Source organism: Mus caroli, unplaced genomic scaffold (assembly GCF_978045245.1).
Source record: "Mus caroli unplaced genomic scaffold, Mus_caroli_1 scaffold_1, whole genome shotgun sequence".
In the NCBI taxonomy this organism is placed as follows: Eukaryota; Metazoa; Chordata; class Mammalia; order Rodentia; family Muridae; genus Mus; species Mus caroli.
The window spans coordinates 7,961,876-7,980,976 of NW_028227256.1; the positions used below are offsets into that span (position 1 = coordinate 7,961,876).

At 41.8% G+C, this 19,101-nt stretch overlaps 1 protein-coding gene across 4 annotated transcripts in view; it reads left to right on the top strand.

Moving 5' to 3' along the window:
* Positions 1-9,711: 9,711 nt before the first annotated feature.
* The window catches only part of Prex2 (phosphatidylinositol-3,4,5-trisphosphate dependent Rac exchange factor 2), a 321,717-nt gene continuing 312,327 nt past the window's right edge, over positions 9,712-19,101 (top strand). For all 4 annotated transcript variants that reach the window (XM_029482876.2, XM_029482881.2, XM_021163512.3 and 1 more), the window contains exon 1: positions 9,712-10,275. In XM_029482876.2, coding sequence (XP_029338736.1) covers positions 10,159-10,275 — 117 coding nt within the window. In that variant the 5' untranslated portion in view covers positions 9,712-10,158. The remainder of the gene's footprint in view (positions 10,276-19,101) is intronic.

Sequence of the window (19,101 nt, forward strand, 5' to 3'; positions counted from 1 at the left end):
TCCCCAACAGGATAGACTGTGTTCCCTTAAACTGTGAGCCAAACCCTACTTAAGCTTGCTTCTTGTCAGTTATTTTGTCACAGCAATATATTAAAAATTAACTAGTATTGCATGTGTGTGTGTGTGTGTATGTGCCTCAGTTCTTAATTCAGATATTGAAACCTACCCCCGGGTGCTGCTGTTGAGTAGTGGAGTCTTTAGAAGAGAATTAGGACTTGAGATCTCTGCCCTCATTAACAGGATTACTGCCCTAATAACAGAAGGCCAGGTGAGCTTGTCTTCTTCCTCCATGTGAGCACATAGTCTGAAAGTTCTATATGGGCAGGGATTCCACCAGGCTCCAAAACTACTGATACCTTGATCTTAGACTCCCAAACCTTCAGAAGTAGAAGAAACCAATGTGTGGAATTTTAAAACAGTTTAAGGTGTTTTGTTATAATAATCTCAAATGTCTAAAATAGGAAAGTCAGTAAATACTGAACATGGAATAGTGAATTAAATGAAATTGTTTTGCTGTATAATTGTACCCTATAATTAAGTAGGTTTGTTTACTTTTTAAAAAACATGCAAAAGTGCTTGATTGTATGCTAGAAATAAAACAATCAAGGTAGGAAATATATTCTAATTTTAATGTGGTTGAAAATTATAGCATATATAGTCAAGTTAAATATTAATCTATAATCATAAGCTATACTGAAATGGCTTAAAGAAAAATCAAAAATGGGAAATCTTTATTTGCTAAAGCATACCTGATAATCCTTAAACCTCATGAAAGGTATGGCCTCCCCCATCCTTGAATAGGCTGGATGAGACTTGGTTTCCCACAGTTGCTAGCTCACTTAGGGTGGAGTCTTCTGACCTAGGCAAAGTCTTTTGGATGCCACATCTGCAGCTTCCTGCAAGAAGCTACCTGCTGAGCAGCTGAGCTTGTTTTCCTGATGAGATCCTGGCAAACCAAGCAATGAGATCCTGGCATAGTGGGGGATGCCCCGCCACCCCTCCTGCTTTAAAAATCAGACCCTAGAATTAAAGTTGAGCCTTGATCAGAGAACTATGTCTTGGCTCATTATTTCTCTCACTGACCTTCCTATCCATCCCCAGTTTTCCTTTCAGGAACCCAGTAACTTGTGGTCACTGGCTGCTACAGAAAAGAACAGGAAAGCCAGATACAATGGTTCACACATGTGAGCCCTGCCCAGGCAAAGGCAGGAGGATCATGAAAGTCTTGTTTGCATTAAAATATCATACAACATTTCTAAATAAAAAAGGTATGATATTGGTACTTGAGTGGGTGACTACAAAGTAAGAAATGAAAAAGTAGCCACTAGCTATTTTAATATGTGGGGAACTGAATATTTAACACAAGCAGTACACACAGAGATCAGATTTCCTTTGCTCACATGCCATGGACTGGCATTAGCCTCTCATTTTAAACAATTAGAAATGTAGCCATAGGCCAGATTTAGGTAATTCAGTTCTATAATCTTAGCCTCTCAGGGGACTGAAGATACACAATTGTTATTTCAGGGCCTGCCTGGTGTACAGTAAGTAAGGCCCTGGGTTTGATATCCAATATCACATGAAAAGAAAAGACAAGTAAAAGAAAGGAACAGATAGAAAGGGAAGGGAAAGAGAAAGAACAGAGAAAGTTAAAGGCCTGTTAAAGGAAACTACAGTATTTAGAAATAGCTTGCAGGCAGCTTACAACAGTGATACCTGAGAAAGGTGAAACAAGCAATATGAAAACCAATGACACATTGGATGAGCCAGAGTTGAGTTCCCTAAATGGTTATACAACCCCAAGGGACCAGCTCTAAACAGGAAACATAGAAGTAACACACATATTTACACAATGGAGTACTATACTCAGCCATTAAAAACAATGACTTCATGAAGGTCACAGGCAATTGGATGGTACTAGAAAATATCATCCTGAGTGAGATAACATAGTCACAAAAGAACACACATGGTATGTACTCACGAATAAGTGATTATTAGGGAAAAAAAAGCTCAGAATACCCCATGATGCAACTTACAGACCACATGAAGCTCAAGAAGAACAAAGACCAAATTATCGATGCTTCAGTCCTACTTGAAATGAGGAACAAAATAATCACAGGAGGTAAAGGGTGGCAGGGACCTGGGAGGAAGAGATAGTTGGGGAGAGGAAAAATCGAGGGTGTAGGAGGAGACTGAGGAGATGTACAGAGGGTCAGGAAATTGAACAGAGGTTTATAGCAATGGGGGATGAGGAACTGGAAATAGTCAACAGAAAGTCCCAGACACCAGGGAAGCAAGAGTTTCCCAGGATCCAACAGGGATGGCATTAGCTGAAATACCCAACAAAGAGGAGGGAGAATCTGTAGAGACCATATCCAGAGGCTAGGCATGGTCCCCAGTTGAGGAAGGGGCCACCTACCTTTCTCAAAAATTTAACCCAGAATTGTTCCTGTCTAAAGGAAATGAAGGGACAAAGAATGGAGCAAGGACCGAAGGAAAGGCCATCCAGAGACTGCCTCACCTGGGGATCCATCTCATATGCAGGCACTAAACTCAGTCACTATTGGTGATGCCAAGAAGTACTTGCTGACAGGAGCTTGGTATAGCTGTCTCCTGAAAGGCTCTGCCAGAGCCCTACTGATACAGTGCGGATGTTTGCAGTCAACCATCTGACTGAGGCATGGGGACCCCAATGCAGGAGTTAAGAGAAGGACTGAAGGAGATGAAGGGGGTTACAACCCCTTGGGAAGAACAACAATACCAACCTGACCCCCCCCCCAGAGCTCCCAGGGACTAAACCACCAACCAAAGAATACATATGGAGGTTACCCATGGCTCCAGCTGCATATGTAGCAGAGGATGACCTTAACTGGCATCAATGGGAGGGGAGTTCCTTGGTCCTGTGAAGGCTTAATGCCTCAGTGTAGGGGAATGCTAGGGTGGTAAGGCAGGAGTGGGTGAGTGGGTAGGGGAGCACCCTCATAGAAGCAGGGAGGAGGGAGAGTGAGATAGAAGGTTTTCAGAGGGGAAACCAGGAAGGGGAATAATATTTGAAATGTAAATAAATAATCAATAAAAAACAAAGTGACACACACCCAGAGGTCAGATGTGATCAACCCTGTCTTTGAAAAATGTCTCTCAGGATCCTAGCAAAATATTATATATCATATATATTAGATATATAATCACATATATATTATATAGAAAGTATTATAATATGTAATATATACATAATATCTTTAGTATATATAATCACACACACAGAAATCTGCTTTTTCAGATCCACAAATAAAACAACATTCTTGAACAGTTTCCAACATATAAAGTAGCCTGTACACAGGATATAAAACTAAGGTAACAATGATTTTGACCACAACACTAAGTGAGCAATAGATTAAAAATTTTAATGTGTAATAAATTAGATTAACAAAGCTTAACAATGTAAGAATGTTAACAGAATATGAGAATAGAATAACTGCAATTTGCTTTTGTGGGGATGAAATTGGGTTCCAGGTGTGCTTGATAAGCAGTCACATTGAGTTACACACTCAGCCACAAGTGACATTTGAGAGACATCAGAAGCCAGAGCATTTGTGTCTGAAGACGCTTTCTTAGAATCTTATTTCAGAAAGAGAAAGATATCAAAGAGTCTCAGTTGAAATTTTTCATTTGTGTGTAATTGAAAAAGTCTTGGAGACCAATGCCTGTGAATTCAGAAGGTCTGTGAAGATTGTCAAGCCAGGTTCAGATCATTGAGATGTGTCCAAGGTCAACATGCCACTGCCCTTACAAAAGGAAAAATTTGAATCACATTGAGGGTGATGTGAGGACACGAGGAAGGTACTCTGTGTAAATCTAAGTATATCTGAGGCTATGAAAAATTGCAAGAGGTGTGGGCAGACTCTTTACACTCTTCAGAAGGAGCTAACTGTGACGATCTCTCCATCTTGCTCTAATCTACTGGTACTTGGCGATAGCAGCCCTAGACAATGAACATCAAGAGAAAACTTTTCTGATACATGAAATGATTGAATTCATTCTTCCAGGGCCCTTGGGAAAACAATACCAGGATAATCATATCTATTAGATTCTGAAGCCATCAGTCCTTGATTAGGATTTGAAGCAGAAGGTTCCATAAAGACTGAAAAATTTAATAGAAGCAATACAAATAAAATCTAGCCTAGGTGATGAGACAATGTTTTGAACTCATTAAGAAAGGTTATGTATCTCCTTTCCATTTAGGATCCATGGGGTGGGGGGAGGGGGGAATCAAAAGAATAAAAAGTCTGACTTTTAGTAGTTGAAATGTGCTACGAACTAGATTCCAATTATCCTAGACAACTTGCTAAGGAACATTTGTGAGAAGTCTCTATCTAGGATTTACTAATGGTGTGAAACTGTGTGTGATACCCACAGAAGACTGAATAGATAACAGCAACAGAATAGAGAGCTAGAAGCAAACCCAGTGATATGCAAATGAGGGCGAAATGACATTTATTTACGTTCAAGGAGAAAAAGAACGTGAATCCAAGGCAAAGACCCACATGCCTTTCACATCTGAAGAATGTACTTACTGTATGGTTCCTACTATGTGACACTGTAGAAAGCAAAACAAGGGACACCGTAAGGTCAGAGTGTTTGAAGAGTGTGGAGCAAGTGAGGCAGGAAAGACTGGTTAGGAAGAACATGGGTGCAACTATACAGGAGTCACACAGAGTGGCTCCTGATAGGAACCATGGATGTTAGTGAATGACATGTATCAATGCTGATCATTGTTTTACTTGGAGCATAGCTTGAATCCCCAAACATGCTAAGTAGTTTAGCACCTAAAATCTCAAGCTGCTAGTAACAAGAAGATAGGGGTTTAGTTCAAAGATGCTGAGTAGAGGTGGACCCTGTGGGAAATAACTAGATTAGTGTAGGTCTTTAAGTGAAATCCTGGTAGCTTTAGAGGGAAGGAGGGAGGGAGGGAGGGAGGGAGGAGAAAGGGAGGATAGAAGGGAAGGACAGAGGGAGGGAGGGAGGGAGAGGAGGGGGGAGGGGAAAGGAGGAGGGAGAGAGGGAGGGAGGGAGGGAGAGAGAGAGAGAGAGAGAGAGAGAGAGAGAGAGAGAGAGAGAATACAAAGATACATGTGTATTCCCAACATGATGTGATATGGTAGCCAAATTCCCAAATCATGAGCCTGCTTTTGAATTTCCAGTCTTCAAATCTGGAGGTGGGGGACAATTATTAAATATAGTTAGGTCTCCTCGGGTATTTTGGTATAGTACTACAAAACTGAAAAATCAAAAGTAAAATGGGCATGTTAATGCAAAATGTTAATTATGGGCCTAGGGAGAAGTATAGGAAAGGACATATGGAAATTCTATTTTCCTCCTGATTGTTCTGTAAATATTTAAAGTATAAAATCCAGTACTCTTTTTATAAACAATGTAATTAACTGTTTAATGTGTTTTAGTTTCTAATGATATTATTCCTAAAGTATTTTGGAAGATTCTTTTCCGTGTCTAAGGGATAGCTGACTTATTAAATACCTATGGTGGTAAAATTACCTTTGTGCTTTAGTAACTGTGATCGTTTTTTGCTAATTACCATCAGGTATTTCTTGTGTTTTACTGTTAGCTTGAGAATAGACTAGATGGGTTCGATTAAGTCATTAACAAGATGAATAATACTTCTTTGATAAAACAGTGAAATAAGTACATTTTTTTTGTTTATTCTTTTTCCTTAAGCAGGCTCACAATCTGCATTGAGGATGCTTTACATATACGCTTTTTCCTCTAAGGAACATTTATATTTGCTTCTCCTATTGAAGAATAGATAATGGAGAAGCAGAAAGCAAAGCCAGACTCATCCTTATTTAGAAGTGTGATGATGAAGCCCTGGGAGAACAGAAGCATCCCAGTGAATGCCCTTTCCCATCCTCTGTATCATATATTCAGCAAGCAAATGTTTGTTGACTGGTAATTGCAGGTCAGGGTCTAGATAGACTATTGGTCACATTGACAAAAACTGTAGTTCATCTTGTGTCGTTTCTCCATAGCTGTATTTCCCACTGGAATAACACCTGGAAAGGTATTCTGCTTTCATCAGTTCCTGTATAAAGAACACGGTGTGGTCTGCCTATAATCAATCCCTCCTGCTTTATAATGCAAAGGCCTCACTGATATTGGCTTACCTTGATCACACCTGTGTGTAATGACCTGCAAAGTAGCAGTCCCCATTACTGACATGTGGTTGGAGCTATGTTAATGTTGGGCCTTGTTAGTTTCTCTACTAAAGACAAGGTAGGAAGAGAGAGGTATGGCATGAAGATCTGTAAGGTCACAGAGACCTATACTGAGGAAGGAACCAATAGGCTCTGCCGGAAGATGGGTACCACAGGGAAGGTGTTTTCCTGAGATTAACACTAGACTCATTGGTTGTTTTACTGGGATGTTAATAAGTTTAGTTTTTATAATGAGAACATGATTTCTCATGACATCATTAGAATTGGGCTATCCGGGTGGCTTGTTCTTAATCAAGTTCGTCTGGAGAGAACTCTAGCTTCTCACTGAAGTACCATTCAAACTTTTGATTTGTTTTCTATGTCCCACAACATCACATCGGTAATTAAAAGGTGACTTCCAAGTACTATAGTTTGCCATTTAAGCTATTCACCTTCTAAGAGTAAGATAGAACTAATGAAGTAAGATAGAACTAATGACTTACTCGATAACTCACTGTACTTGATCTGATTAAATTGTAAACAAATTGAAGTGCCACAACTGGGGAATTCAGCATGAGCTGAAACCTACATTTGTAAATAGTCTAAGGAACCCCCTGTTGCTCTGGTCTTCTATATGCACATTAGTGTAATTCCATTATTCTATCTGCTTATGTCGATCAAGATGTCATGAAGTCATCTTCTAGAGATTACAGCCTTTAAGGTGATAACAGAGACCAGTTTCTATAAAATGAGATGGTCATGCAGTAAAGCAATCTTGTCTTTTGTTTTTAAGCTCTTACTGAACTGGCATCCAGACTTGATCTGTGACTTTCCCTGAGCTGATAGTGGCATTGAAATGTCCAAGACACAAATATGATTGGTCTCTGAAAGGCAAGTGGAGAGCTCTTTTCCTGCTAAGAGACAGCCTTGCACTCTCCAGCCTTTCAGGCCAGAGTAGTTCTTCTCTGGGCTAGACCAAAGGAAGCTCACTGGACTCTGCCCTTGGGCCTTTTGAACCTTAGAATCGATTCCAACTGCGCCAACCAAGTTCATGCACCCGAAATAAATTTAATGGCTGAGCTAGTCCAGAACTCAGCCATTTCTATCTTCTTCCTCCCCCCCACCCCCATCGCTTTTTTATTGGAGGCTTTAACCTCATTAGTATTTCAAGAAAAAAAAAACTGGCTCTTGTCCATCATCTTGCTTGTTGCCTTCCTTTTCCTGGCAGGCACAGCCTGAGGTTTCAATAGAGGAAGTGGGAAGGGACACAACACATTCAGAGCCTGTGAAAGACCTTATTTACCATCAAAGTGAAAGTTTCCAGATATTCTAGGCCTGTTTTCTTATGCTCTTAAGTCTTTGATGAGAAGTTACGGACTTCAGCCAGGGCTGCAGAGGTCTCTGTGAGAGTCCTCTCTTAGAGAGGACTTGGCAGAGTAAGCTACAAGGTGTCCTGGAGTTGTTCATTAATTACAAATGATACTGAGGCAAAGATGGAGGAGGAGAAAAGAGGGCAGAGACCACAAACAGCATAATAATTTCTCCATGGACACTTCTGAGAGAAATACGAATTTCACACAATTAAAATGAGTATCTTTCTGATAGCTTCCACTTGCTTTTTTCTCCCCAAAACAATTATTGAAGTGTGCCTTTTAATGGAATTATTTAAGTACCTGACCCTGTCCCTAACTCAATTGTAAGTCTTTAGAGGGTGGACTTCAAATGTTAGGGAGTCTAAGAATCTGAGGACCCTGTTGAAAGAATATAGGGTATAATGTTTGAGATAATTAAAGAAAAAAATCATGGAGGGTAGGGGAAGGGATATGCGTTTTGAGGAGACCTCCAGTAACTGCTAACTGCAGTGCAGTGATCTATGACTTGTGTTCTGAAACATTTTCCTAGCACTCATGGTCTGCATGATCCTCGGATCCTAGCACTTCATGATTTTCATACTGGTCTCCCAGGCATCTTGTAGAACACAGCCAAAGTTTCTGGATGGGTAAAGCCTCAATGATGACTAAGACTCAAGTACATTTTTCTTCAAGTGTAAGATGCTTGCTCTAGAGGTCTATACATAGACAAAATGGCTTGATAGAAATCTAGCTTTCTAACTGGGAACAAATGGCAAGAGAAAACATTCTATTTCATTCAGAGCACTAGATGGAAAACTCTGTCTTGTTTATATCATTTTTTCTCTTGGGGGCATAAAGTGCATTCATTCACCACTACCTGTAGAACACAGAGAGGTTGGCTCCCACTAGCTGTTGGGTGTATTTCCTCTGTTTTCTGGTTTCTTTTGTTTATTGTTTACCAGGTTCTGTGAGGTCTGTCTTTCGTGTGCCTTGTCCTTTGTTCTTCTGCTATTGTGTGAAGCTGTCCGCACTATTTGCCCTTTGCTCCTGGCTGCCTCTAAATAACCAGATGCAAGGGAAACAGCAAAGCTACCTTTCCCATCAGCGTCATTCACATTATTCAAATATTGAATCTTTAATATGAGAAGAAGGTACAAGACTCCTTTTTGTTTCATGGAAGTCACAATCATATTTTGAAAAGACTTATGGAAAACTGGAGATAACTTTAGTGTAAATAACGAAGGAAACATCTTCAGTTTATCTCAGGTTGCCGAATCTTGGAACAAATTTGGCTGCCTCTTCCTTGCCTCAGGAGTGTGACTTCCATTTATTTAAATGTCATTAGCTGTACACTATGTAAAGTAGAAAAAATGGCTCTGAAAGTAAGTGTTGATAATATCTAGATAGAAATGCAAATGGATCACTCGGTTTGTTAGATTTATAGGTTTTGGTTCTGGTCCCAAGGGAGAATTCAATAAACTTAAACATTAAAATCAAATGCGTTGGCCATTCCATTTCAAAACTGAAGATTATAACTTATCTAGCTTCTGGGTGTCCTCTGTCAATCAGCTATCATCCACCTGTCTTTCAGGTATCATCTGTCGATCACCTACTATGCATCCTCATCCAACATTTGTATCTTTTTAAAATGACACTTCTTGGAAACCGCTGAGAACAAATATTCTTGAATTTAAACTGATAGTGAAATACTATAGTGAGACTTAAAACATTTAGACACACGCGGCGTTACAAAGTACTCAGCCAGGGTGATGCTTATTCTATGTGAATCAGTGCATCGGTAAGGGCTACTACTTTGCTCTAATGTCCTCATTTATCACACTAATTGACATTTCAAGCTTTGACAGAAGGTTGTCTGCCTGTGAAATAACATTGTTTGCTGTTTTTTTCTTTAAACCGAACCTGTTAAGTACTAGACGAAAACTCAAAATCAATGTGTTCCTTGTCAAACGCGGGAGGGTCAGTGGTGTGGTTGTTTTTGTTCCCAAGCAGTTATGTAACCGCGGGGACTTGTTTCTTTGCTTTCAGACTTGGTGCAAAACACATTAAAGCTAAACAGTGGGCGGGATTCCCAAGAGCAGCCCTCACAAGTGTCCTTCTAGGTTTGGGAACCTCGGGTTAGTTCCATCCTGTGTGTGTGTGTGTGTGTGTGTGTTTAGTTAGCTGGCAGGATACACTTCCCCAGGGTTGTGTTTCCTTTTTCCTGAGATTTGGCTAAGGGTAAAGGGTCGGAGTCACATGGATTGAAAGCATTTGATTGATGTCCAAGTCACCGCTGTGGCTGGAGCCGCCTCCCCTCAGGCTGGAGCCGCGTGAGGCCGGAGCAGCGGGCCGGGCTGGGCTCCCGCTCTCCCGGGACTGTCCTGTTCTGAGTCCAGAGCGTCCCGCGCGTCCCGCGCGCGCGCCGCAGCCCGAGCACAGTCCTCTGCCCACACCCCGGCCTCCGGCCAGCATGTAAAGCTACGCGTTCGGGCTGGGACTCGGTAGAGGCGGCAACTTTGCTGGCGGCAGTGGCAGCAGTGGCGGCAGCAGGCGCGGGGCAGCGCACTTGCCCCCAGCTCCGCGCCCCGCCGGCCACCATGAGCGACGAAAGCGCCAGGGAAGTAGACAAGCAGCTTCGCCTGCGCGTGTGCGTGCTCAGCGAGCTGCAGAAGACCGAGCGCGACTACGTGGGCACGCTGGAGTTCCTAGTGTCGGTGAGTAGCCGGCCCCGCGCAGGGCACCAAGTCTGGAGCATTGTCTGCGCCAGCACCCGGCATCCGTAAAGGTGACGCGGGGACCGCGGGGACTCGGGAGACAGGCCTGTAGCTGAACGGGTGCAGAGTGGCCAGGGCCTTGAAGAACTCGCGTGGGAGAAGTTAACCTGTGGCCATTCTGCCTGTCCCATCTGCCCTTAATTTTCTTTATCCATCTCCCAGGGCAAATTTCATTGTGTCATTTTCCTTATCCTCTTTCTTTCGGCTCATATTTTGTTTTGATTTTGTGTCTCAATTTGCTACCTTCAGGTACATGCAGTGTTTAAAAAGTCCTTGGATGTTGTGTAGCCGGAGTTGGTTATTAGATCAACAGCAGTGAAGTCCCTTTAGGTATAATCATTGAAACGTTGGATTCTGAGGGTGGAGGCGAAGGAGCAAGAGCAGCGGGGTCACCATCCCTGGCAGCTGTTGCATATTAAAGCCACATGTGTGCGCCTCCCTCACAGCTCTACAATCTTCTTTCTCCTGATTTAAATCTGCCCTCCACTTGGGTCCTAGTCTCCTGTGCACGCCGACCACTTGAGAGTGATATCATGAAACTCACCTCGCGTCCGACAATTTCAGGGTTTCACAGACTGGGCAGGAGCTGTTTCCAGGTCCCAGTTTGACTCACTGGAATTCTGCCCTCAAATCATTTCATTCAGTCTCAGAGCAGAAGAGGAGAAACTGTGGGAAAATGAACTCCTGAGACATCACCTAAGGATGGAATTTTCCTCGTTGCGGAAAATACAAAGAATTTACAGCCAGTTCCTGTCCATCCTGATATATTTGAGAGCGTCCTTCAGAAAAAGAGTTAAAACCCCACCCAAATCCTCCGGCTGCTTTCTCCTTCATCCCAGTCTTCTATCCTGCCCCCAACCCTAGGTTGGAAGGGAAATGTTGCAAACACCGAACTTCCTCCCGAGTTTCCTTCAGTCTGTAAAGTTTGTGCTAGCAGCCACCCTGTAGAAATTCACTTGGCTGTGTCAGGAAGAGCAACATCTCAGGTCTCAGGAGATGCACAACACACAAGCTGGATTCTCAAATTCAGTTTACCCAAGCTTGGGGACCACGTTCTTTGAGGTTCACGTGTTGGGAGAATACCCTGGTAACTAGTAGGATTATTGTACGTGGTCATGTAGCAGTTACTGACAAGAGCATGTTTTTAAGGAGATAAAACTTTTAATGACGTCAAATTTGACTTTCATGAAACTTTGTTGGGTGATAAGTCTTTGGATTTGAAGGGTCCGCGACATTCTTAGAGAAAGCCTTGCTGAAAATAGATGGAAACCGGGACTGCCAAGGCTAAGTTGCAGAAACAGGGAGTCTCAAAACCCAACTTGTTGATCTTTATTTAAAATAATGTTCGCCTGGCACATGCCCACAGCCTGGCACATGCCCACAGCCTGGCACATGCCCACAGTCACAGCAGAGACAGGCAGATTTCTGAGTTTGAAGCCAACCTGGTATACTGAGTGAGCTCCAGGACAGCCAGGACTACACAGAGAATCCCTGTCTCCAAACAAACAAGCAAACAAACAAAACCAAAAAAAAAAAAAAAAAAAAAGAGAAGAAAGAAACCCTAAACACATATAAAATGTTTGTTTTCCCTTTTATCTGAACACCTGATTTTTAGATTTAAAATCTCATTATTGCTGTAACAATGAGACAAGAGATAATAGAAGTATAAAATCAATTACACTTTCTTTTTAGAAATAGTATTTTGTTCATTATTTAGAAATTATGAGCTCTGCTTCTGTTCATTATGTGCAATTTATGCAAATGTACTTACTGGTCTCAATGTCTTTCCTCCTTCTTCCCTCCCTCTCTCCCTCCCTTCCTTCCTTTTTTTGAGGACCAGCCTCATTCTGTGGCCCAGAGCTGACCTGACACAAACCATGCAGCCCAGACTGGCCTTAGATTTGCTGATACTAGAGGCATGAACTCCATGCTTAGCACTCTGGATGTGATTTTAAAAATTAACTCTGGCTTCTTTTTGTCAAAACTACTCAAAACCTAAAATCTATTCATAGTACATTCTTCAGTTTTCTCTTCAGGGAATTATTTGCAGCAGCATTGTGTCCCCTTTGAGTTTTGCTTGGTCATCTGTAGTTGATATGCTCAATTTAATTTTCAGATTACACCATGATCTTCTGTGCGAAAAGCTTAAAAAAATTTCTATTGTTTGGGCTGAAACGTTCCCTTCCAGGAACCCATTCTAAATGACTGATAAGAATTGGAGACAACCAATAAAAGATATTTTTTATTTCAAAAAATTAGTCATAGTGTTGAACAAATTGACTGATAAATTCATTGGCTAAAGCAGAAAAATAAAACCCAAATTGATAGTTTCTTCCTAAGTCATTTATAGATCTAACTGGAGCTCGGTGGTTTACATCTGTGCCTTAGCTTTAAGCTGACATAGTTGAAGGGTGGCTCCTATCTTTATTAGGAGGAAGAGGTAGAAAACACATTTAGCTTTAAAAAAAAAAAAAAAAGAGTGTGTTTACACATTCCTACAAGTTGGCAAACAAAATGGTATTTCCTTAAAGAAAAGTCACAGCTGCAGATCTTGCCCAATCCTACAAGGTCTTTCTAGTCCTGCATCCCAAATTTGGCCTTTAAAGGGAGAGCACTTGCTCCCCCCCCCCCCCAGAAGCTCCAAATTGTTTCCATCACTGTGTTTTTCCTATATAATAACATAGTATCACTTTGTATGCATTTCTCTTGAGCTACTATTCAGGAACACATTGTTTGCTTTTGGGTAGCTGTCATTTAGTGACAGGCCATTGTAGGAGTGTGCTGTGCTATGCTTTTGCAGGATTATGCTAACTTTTGTTGTTCTTTGAGAGCAGGCTTTGCTGGGTAGCTCAGGTGGACCTTGAGCTAGTCACCCTGCAGGCGGTCATCCTCATTTCCTTCCTGGGTCTTCTGGTGTGTGCCACCATACTTGACCCACCTTTGTACTTGGGAGGGTCTTTTCTTCTAAGCGTGGTAGAGTCCTGTTGGGCTTCAAGGCTCCATGATCACTTCCCCCTTGGGTATTTCCTGCTTTATACCCATTCTACCGGTAGCTTAAGTGGTTGGCACATTCATGTGTTCCCTTGGGTTTTGTTCTAGCAGACTGAGCATAGGCTCCCAGCAGACCAGACTATTACTTGGTTGTCCCACTTCCAATTTTGTGCAGTTCTTCTAATGTTGTAAGTAATAAATCAGTGCTTTCGGAGTGAATGAATGACTATATGAACTGATGAGTCCTCCATCTCTCTGTCTCTCCATCCTGTTTTATAAATGACAGTTCTTCAGTCATCTGTAAACTTTGAGTTTACTTTGCTCTGCACTATCACTTCCTCTGATGTGTTCTGAATTTTCATTTTTACATTATATAGATTAATGCTCTGTAGATAAGATGGTAGAGAGTGACCTTATTTACTTGCATTTTTCTTTGTACTTTTGCTTGGGGAGTGAAATTTTGTGCTTCATTAGAAAACCTAGAAAACATTTCTCAATAAATGGTTTCATCAAACTAATAACCAGTAGTGAATATCCTAGTCTCGACAATAATTGGTGGATTGCTTTCTCTTTTCAGTTCATGCCACAGTACAGGATCATAGACCATTTGAGTGAACTGAGGAGGGAGACATAAGCTGTACCCTGTGTATACACCTGTATATATGTATGTATGTACATATACATACACATCCACATCATATACATATACATATACATATACATATACATATACATATACATATACATATACATATACATATACATATACATATACATATACATCATATACATATACATATACATATCCCTGGGGCTCAGTAGGGCCTCTACTTGGTTTAATGCTTGGCTTGGCCTCTATCATCCTGAAATTCTTAACAATTTTATAATTCAACTTAGGTTTTGAAAGTAATGTCAGATGGAACTAGAGAGCAAAACCCGAGCATGCAGGTACATGAAAGAGAACAAGCCTTGTATTTCTGTACCTTTGCTAGATTTTTCTCCCAGCATTTTGAACAAGGCTCTCATTTTTATTTTTCACTGGTCCTGGAACATTGTATGACTGTTTCTCAGTGAGCTTGTGGAATTATGGCAGGGTGACCATGTAATTTATGGTGTAAATCAGGATGCTTGTAAGGGCCAAAAGAGTGTCATTTCTAATCCCAGTGAGAAGTAGAAGTGAGCTGGGATTGTTCCTGGCACGTTGTCTGGCACAACCATGCCATAGTATGGGCTCACTGGGCAAAGACTTTGAGCACTGAATCTTATGAGAATCAATGACTTTGATATTTATTGCCTCTTCAGGTTTTGATACCCTAAAATGTGAGTCTTGTCTCTGTTACTTCAGTCATTCCTAAAATTCTTAGGCTTCTTTTTCCTCTCCAGTATATATTTTAAGAAAAATAGCATTTCTCAAGGGTGCTGTGCAGAGGACACAAAGAGTATTAGATTCGTCCATGCTCTGGCTCATGTGAGGGCCATGTTAAGTGATTTATTTTACTTCTGCTGATGTTATAAAGAGCTAGACAGATAGGTTCTCATCAGTTTTAGAGTTTTTTCTTCTCTTACTCTCTTCTACATTTTTTCTATGTTTCTAGGTCCTCTGGCATGGTGGGTTTTTTTTTTTTCCAAGTTGCAGTTATCTATTTGTTTTTGTGTGTATGTGTGTACCCATTGCTGATACTCTTGTAGGGGTCAAGGGCAGCTTGAGGGAGTTGGTTGTGTCTTTCTGTGATGTGGGGTTTGGGCATCAAATTCTGCCTTCTCGAGGTATCAGGCTTGGCGGCTGAGTCTTCACCTGCAGAATCATCTCGCCAGTGGCCTTATTCATGGTGTTCTGTGTGGTCACTTCGGTAGCTTGAAGATGGAGAGAAAATTTTGTATTTCATGTAGTAGCCACCATCATTTACATGGTGCCTGATAGCTCTCACTAAATATTTGCATTTTCTGTATCTGATTTGGACTCTTAGCTTCTTGCAGTGGTGTTCTCTGGAACTCCGGAGGCCCTCACAAGCAGTGAAGGGAGCTAAATTTTATGGTTTCAGGCTCACTACCTTGGCTTCTCCTGGTGTACATATTTATACCTTTGCAAAAGCAGTTAGAGAAGCCATTTTTATGTAGATGATCCATTCCCAAAGACAGTGGAAAGTTCCTTTGCTTGCTCTGTGAGCTTTGTCAGTTGCAGGCGCTGGTGAAAACAAAGACACTGACCAAGCCAAAGAAATCAGAATGAGAATGCACCTGAAAACAATCTCTTCTGCTTCTGACTGGCTCTTCCAAGCAAACACTCATTGATTGGACTCCTAATCCTTGTGTTATCTTCTTTCCTCCCCCAAAGTCATATGTTGAAATCTTAACCCTGTGTAACAAAACCAAGTTGAATTTACAGACAGCATCTTTAAAAGATGGAAATAAGTTTAAATGACTCTGTTAGGTAAGCTCTGAGCAGTGTGATTGGGGTTTTCACAAGCAGTGATTTGAGCACACATAGAGATACCAGGGATGGGTGCAAATGCACAGGGGCCAGACCAAGGGAGGACGCAGAGAGAAGGTGGCCATTTTCAAACCAAGGAGAGGTTCTTACCTAGAAGTTTTTATGTGAGGCGATATGTTTTGGTGTAAACTATCAATCTGATATTTTGTTTGAACAGTCTGCCTGGTCCTGTGGAGCTTGGGCACTGAGGGAATGAAGAAAGAACAGATACATGGTGAAGCTGGCACCAGGTGGGGTTCTTACCGTCTACTACCCTCATCACTGAAACCAGGAACCTCTTTCTGTTTATTTGGTATAGCATAGCGGGAGGGGTTAGCATGTCTCAGTGGGAGGTCTCTGGAGGCCAGAAGTCTCAGGCTATGAACTATCTTGGAGGACGAAGCTATAGTTGCTGGTCTTGCACGTACTGATCGATCCTTCATAAGCACTCATACTGGGACACTTAAGAAAAGTTTTGCCATTTCTCTTAAGGCTGACCATATGGGAGATGGCTTTCCCAATTTCCCATGGGCCAGTTGGTCTTTGAGTCCTTGACATGGCTTTCCCATGTCAAAATACACATTCACTCTGAGCTTCCTCTGTTTCTTACAACAGCCTGAGAAGACAAACGTTGTTTATGTTAGGTACTGGAGACATAAACAAAAGTTAAGCATACTTTATTGGAGTAAAAAGAAAAATGCATAGATAATTACAGTTGTGTGATGGAGCTGTGAATTCTAGGGTAAAATCTTTGGTTTTATATTCACTAAGAAGGGCAAGCAGAGTGCGGTGGAGAATGTGGAACAGTGCTAAGTCTGTATGTATGCTGATTAGATGGGTAGAGCCATTAATTGAAAAATAAAATGGAAGGGACAGACAAGCAGGGGTAGGGGAGGGCAATTAATCTGGTTTTGGATGTTTTTCTGATTTACAAATTTCCCTATGATTTTTGAGGTCAAGATTGTGAAATCTAAGACATTTTGAACTGAAGGTATAGACCCAGAAGTTAATCTTGGATGAGAAGCATACAAGTCTTGGAAGAGATTGTATAAGGGGACTACTTGGAGGAGAAAACCAATAAATGAAGGAGGGTAAGATGCTAGAGAGCCGCTGTTCAAAAAAAGGTTAGGGTACATGGATGTCTTTGGCCATTTAAGATTGAAACAAAGAATCCAGGGGTGGGTGGGTGGGTGGGTGAGGGGAGAGATAGGTGAAAGAAGGAGAAGGGTAGGGAGTGAGGATAGGGACAGGAATAGGCAGGGGGGAAGTGTGTCCCAATGTCAAGGAAGGATCTTGTGACCAGAAGAAAAGTCTGAAATGAAGGAATAAGTTGAGACTTAAGATATAATGGGACCCGAGGAGACTTTTCGGGCTGTTTGGTGGTAAATATGAAGACAGAAATAGTAACTGTGTTAGTTACCTTTTTTTTACAGGTGCAATAATCTCTGTTAGTATACAATTTAAGGGATGGGGGTTTTGTTTTGGCTTTCAGTTTGACGGAACACAGCCCATCTTGGTGGGGAAGAGCCCGGTGGAATGAACAAGAGGCTGCTGGTTGTATTTCATTGGCTGTCTGAAAGCAGAGGATAGGAAGTGGAATGATAAAATCCTCAAGGCAGCCCCCCCACCCCCCCACCCCCGCCAGTCCCTAAGCGCCTGTTTTCTTCTATGGCCTCAACTCCTAAAGGTTCCACAGCCCTCTAAATGGCACTGCTAGTTGAAGAGCAAGTGTTCAGATTCATGGTCCTGTGGGGACGTTTGCACCCAAATCATAGCAGTAGTACATGGAGATAATTTTGTCCAGAGATGTTTAAAGAAGTGGGATAAAGGTAAGGAGAGGAAGCTAGCAGAAAAACAAAAGTGAACAATAACTAAACAAATGTTACTAAAGCTGGGATATGAGTAGGTTGTTTCTTAAGTTTCTGTAACCACTTCCTCTGCCCCTAAAACAGGGCAGCCGGTATAGCCCACCACACATTCAGGTGACCTTCTGCACCATTGGAAAAGAAGGCAGACACTATATAACATTCAGAAACCTCCCTGCCACAGAACATACCCAATTTAAAGTACGATTGCCAGTGTTCACAATGAGTAGGTTATCTCTTGAGTGTTAATAACCACTTCCTCTATTTGCAGCTGGAAGTAGGCAGTCTGAGAAGCACCAGAGGCCTGGCCTCTATACTGTACTGCTGACTGCATGCCAAAAGCAGGGACAGGGAGTGACTTGGATTTAAATTCTGGTATAGGAACTTACAAGCCATGTCCTGAAAAGGCCAGGAGCCTTCCAGGAGGCTAGAGGGTGGCTTGTTCTAGGAAACAGTGGATGCTGGTCAGGCCAAGGGAGGAAGGGAGTTACCAAGGAGTGCGAGGTTAAGGGAAGTTTCTACCTGTAGTCTCTGAAGTTAAATGCTAGGTTTCTGTCTGGGTTGTTTGATCTTGCTAAGAGTGAATTACCCTGGAGAGAATAGTAAAGATTTAGAACATGCACATTCAGGAGTAGGAAAGCAAACTAAACATGGATGTCTGAGCCTCCGTGTCTGGATGTCTTTGAAGACTTATCCCTTCAAATGCATTTAGAAGTCAAAGTTAAGAGCTAAGCCCTTTGTGTTGTTGTGTGTATTGTGACCAGCTTGAACTTTTGGAAGTAATGATAATTGTTTTTTTTTTTTTTTTAACTGTAGTATAGGTTGTATAGAACTTCTATTTTGCATTAACTAGGTTTTGTAGATACTTTTCAAAGTGAAACATCTGTGCTGTTGAGGTGGCACCAGTTTAAGACCTGAGTTAGAATCTTCAGAGCCCATGTAAAAATCGGATAATGCAAGTGATTGCAAGCCCAGAGCTCCTGTGGGAGATGGGAGTATGAGAGAGGAGAACCTTCTGAGGGCCAGCTAGCCTGGCTTTGCAGTGAGAACAGCAGAGACCCTTTCTCAAACAAGGTGTAAGGAAAGGACCAACACGATGGTTGTCCCATGACTTCCACTTATAATCCCTGCCACAGAGTCGCACACCTTCACATGTAAGAATATGTGCACACACACTGTGCTGATCTGAATAAGATTGGAATCCTAGGCTCACATGTTTAAATGTTGGCTGCCTAACTGGTGTTTGGGAAGGACTGGAAGGTGTGACCTTGTTGAAAGGGTTTCTCACTTAGTGGGTGGGGTGTGGGGGAAGTGGTGCTTTGAAGTTTCAAAAACCCATACAATTCTTAGTTAGCTGTCTCTCTCTTCTTTATGCTTGTGAATTGAATGCAAACTCTCAGCTACTGCTCCAACATGTCATGCCTGCCTGCCTTCCTGCCT